At 38.3% G+C, this 3,116-nt stretch overlaps 1 protein-coding gene across 2 annotated transcripts in view; it reads left to right on the top strand.

Moving 5' to 3' along the window:
- The window catches only part of cpt1a2b (carnitine palmitoyltransferase 1A2b), a 117,780-nt gene that overhangs the window by 7,044 nt on the left and 107,620 nt on the right, over window positions 1-3,116 (top strand). For both annotated transcript variants that reach the window (XR_004335200.1, XM_032536886.1), the window contains exons 5-6: window positions 185-292; window positions 2,536-2,623. Coding sequence is in view for 1 of the 2 variants with exons in the window: in XM_032536886.1 (XP_032392777.1) it covers window positions 185-292; window positions 2,536-2,623 (196 nt within the window). In the remaining variant the exon portion in view is untranslated. The remainder of the gene's footprint in view (window positions 1-184; window positions 293-2,535; window positions 2,624-3,116) is intronic.

Below are 3,116 nucleotides of genomic sequence, written 5' to 3'. Positions count from 1 at the left end.
AAAAAAGTTTGGTAAAGCAGTGATGGCGCTGGTGATGTCATCACCGCGGTAGTGGCACGTCACTGCCGGTATTGTGGTCATCCCTATTATATAACTTTTCTATCTTCTTCCATCTATTCTCATGTCTTTAATGTCATGTCTTGGGACCCTATTTTTGTTTTGATCTCAATGTTCTGTGTACCAGGACTTTCTGTATGTGACCCCGACAGCGTTGCAGGCAGCCAGGGCAGGGAACACCATCACTGCCTTGCTGCTCTACCGCCGAAAGGTCAACCGTGAGGAACTCAAACCGGTAAGAATGTTTTGAATTGTGTGTGCATTAGGGTTGGGCAATGCCTTAAATTGGCTTTTGACAATGTTTACAGTAAAATATCGCCATGTACGGCGGTATCATTTTTTATTTTACTATATCTCTTTCTGCTGCTAACAACTAACATTGAAACCATCAGACATAGGCTGAATCCCATTTCTCTGTCTACCCCTTGCCCCTTACCCCTACCCCTTGGCCCTTGAAACCAAGGGGTAAGGGGTAGGGGTGAAAGCCTACCCCTATGAAATGGGACACCACTTGGTTACATCACCATACAGTATTGATCACAAACTTCCAAGATGCCGTCTCTGTCTGTTGATTGTGTGGGTTGTGTCATATGCATTTATATATTAATATATTTTATAGTTATTTTATGTTCACTTTGGTGGTGCAGAGGCAGATGTTCTTATCTGTGTAGTACTTAGGTCTGTTTGCAATATGTATACACATGTATCATGTGTACATACATATACACCCTGTCTACATGGTGTGTTGTATATCTGTTTTAGTTATCACCGTTTTGAACGTCATCGATTTTCAGAAAAACATTTTGTTAACAAAAATCTGTCTTTATTGCCGATAAATTAAACATAACAGGCAAAAACATTGCATAAAATGTTGTTACAGAACCATTATCAACTATTAGAACCATAACTAACATGTCACACACATAAAAAGGCACTCATATGTGTAAAACTAAAAAATACACACAAGACCACAAACAAATTAACTACAGCTGTTCTGATATTCCAGACCGGTCTGAAGCCTGTTGGCCTCACATTTCATCAGTGTCCCATATCAAAACCAACAACAATATACAAGTGCATGAACAAGAATTAACTACTAATGATTACAATAATACAGTACCAATGCAATAATGAACGGGTACAACATGAACATATGAATTAGGAAACTTCTGCTCGTTTTCAGCCCCAAAGTGGATCAGCTACTGTGAGCTGCTGTGTCCTCCTGTGTGATAGAGGGTATAGAGCGGTATATGTAAAGCACGTAGCAATGTATCATAGACCGTTAATATTAATATATATATATATATATATACACACACACACAATCTATGCGATGTATACAGTCCATTCAAGGCAGAGAAATGCCGGACTGTTGTGCAAATCAATGTTATCGTTAGCGATTAGCGTTAGCATTGCAAGCTAGCGATTTTTAAAAAGTTTCAGTTAAAAACATGGTTGCAAGTATATATGCACAGGACTGTATAGACCACAAAAACAAGGGAAGGGGTAAGGGGTAGGGGTAAGACGAAGGAATGGGATTCAGCCATACTGTACATTTAAATGCTCTCTGTAAATAGACAGTATTACGTGGCTATGCTGCTGCCTGCTGGTAAGGGCAGTAAATTACAACTTGACCCACTTTCACTCAACTACGGTGCTCAATAGTCAATACTCAATCAGTTGTCCTTGCTCTGCATAACGACGGTATAGTGGAACGTTTGCCTTTAACAGAGCGGCAGTAATAACCTAATATACCAACATTACTGAGATTAAACTACATTCTCAGTTATATTTGCACTGAATAACTCAATCAATGAACAGAAACGTAACTCTTACAGTGCACATGAACAGATACGCAATATTAGCTTACACATAAAATGGCACCCTCGTGAATTAACCTTCTTTCTCTCTGTACATTCATAAATCCTACATAACGTCGTCCTGTACCCACAGGACATCAGACTTATGTACGTACACAATCATGTCCACAAGAAAAGAAGTGTGATAGCGTTTCACATTAATGTCTTTTGAGATGGTGGAGCTGTAATGTTGTCATTATCTCTTGATGTGTGGTAAACATTAGAGCATGTAAGCAAGTAGGGTTATTATTATTATTATTATTAACTACTAATAATTGGTATTGGACATCCCTAAAAGCATGAGCTATTTCTTTCCAGTTCTTAAATCAATGCATACAGTCAGTTAGGAGACAAGAATTTTTACCAGTGAACAAAAAAAGCCCATTTAAATTTTGGAAGTCTGATCTCTTTAGGAAATATGATGTGTCTGTCCCTTTTCTCTCTCGCTCTCACACACACACACACACACACACACACACACACACACACACACACACACACACACACCACACAGAGCAAAGTGAAAATATTGTCACATAAAAGAATATTAACTGCTGCCAACAAGAGTCTTGCAATAAACAATACTAATCATAAATATATGTGTGTCTCTGTGTGTCAGAGTCGTGTTCCAGGCACTGTCATCCCTCTGTGTGCAGCCCAGTGTGAGAGGATGTTCAACACAACACGCACACCAGGAGTTGAGACTGGTAACGCACACATGCACGCTAGGGCTGGGCCATATGGAGAAAATAATATCAACAATTATCACAATATATTTGACAAAATACCTCAATATTGATGCCGCAACAATATTGTAGCGTTGACTATTGGTGCTTTCACAAAATATTTACACAATAAGATTTTTGATACATAATCATCAGTAATGTGGATATAATGACTAAGTGGGTAAAGGCAAATAATAGAACAGTTAAAACAGTTAAGAAACTGAAAAGTTAAGAAAATGACATCACTTTACTGTAATGCAGTCTTTACAACCAGGGTAAGACAACAATTATTACGATATCCAAAATCTAAGATAATATATATTAAAGCTCTCACGCACACACACATGCACACGTACAGCAGCTCCCATTGTTAATGTGTATAAGATGGAATTCTGGCTTACTTGTGCTGTATTTATATAGCGCTTTTCTAGTCTTAACAACTGCTCAAAGCGCTTTTTACATCATACAGGAAACA

Source organism: Etheostoma spectabile, chromosome 15, assembly GCF_008692095.1.
Source record: "Etheostoma spectabile isolate EspeVRDwgs_2016 chromosome 15, UIUC_Espe_1.0, whole genome shotgun sequence".
NCBI classification, from domain to species: Eukaryota; Metazoa; Chordata; class Actinopteri; order Perciformes; family Percidae; genus Etheostoma; species Etheostoma spectabile.
Note: the sequence above shows the minus strand (reverse complement) of the source record. Positions and strands in the feature narration are given on the sequence as shown.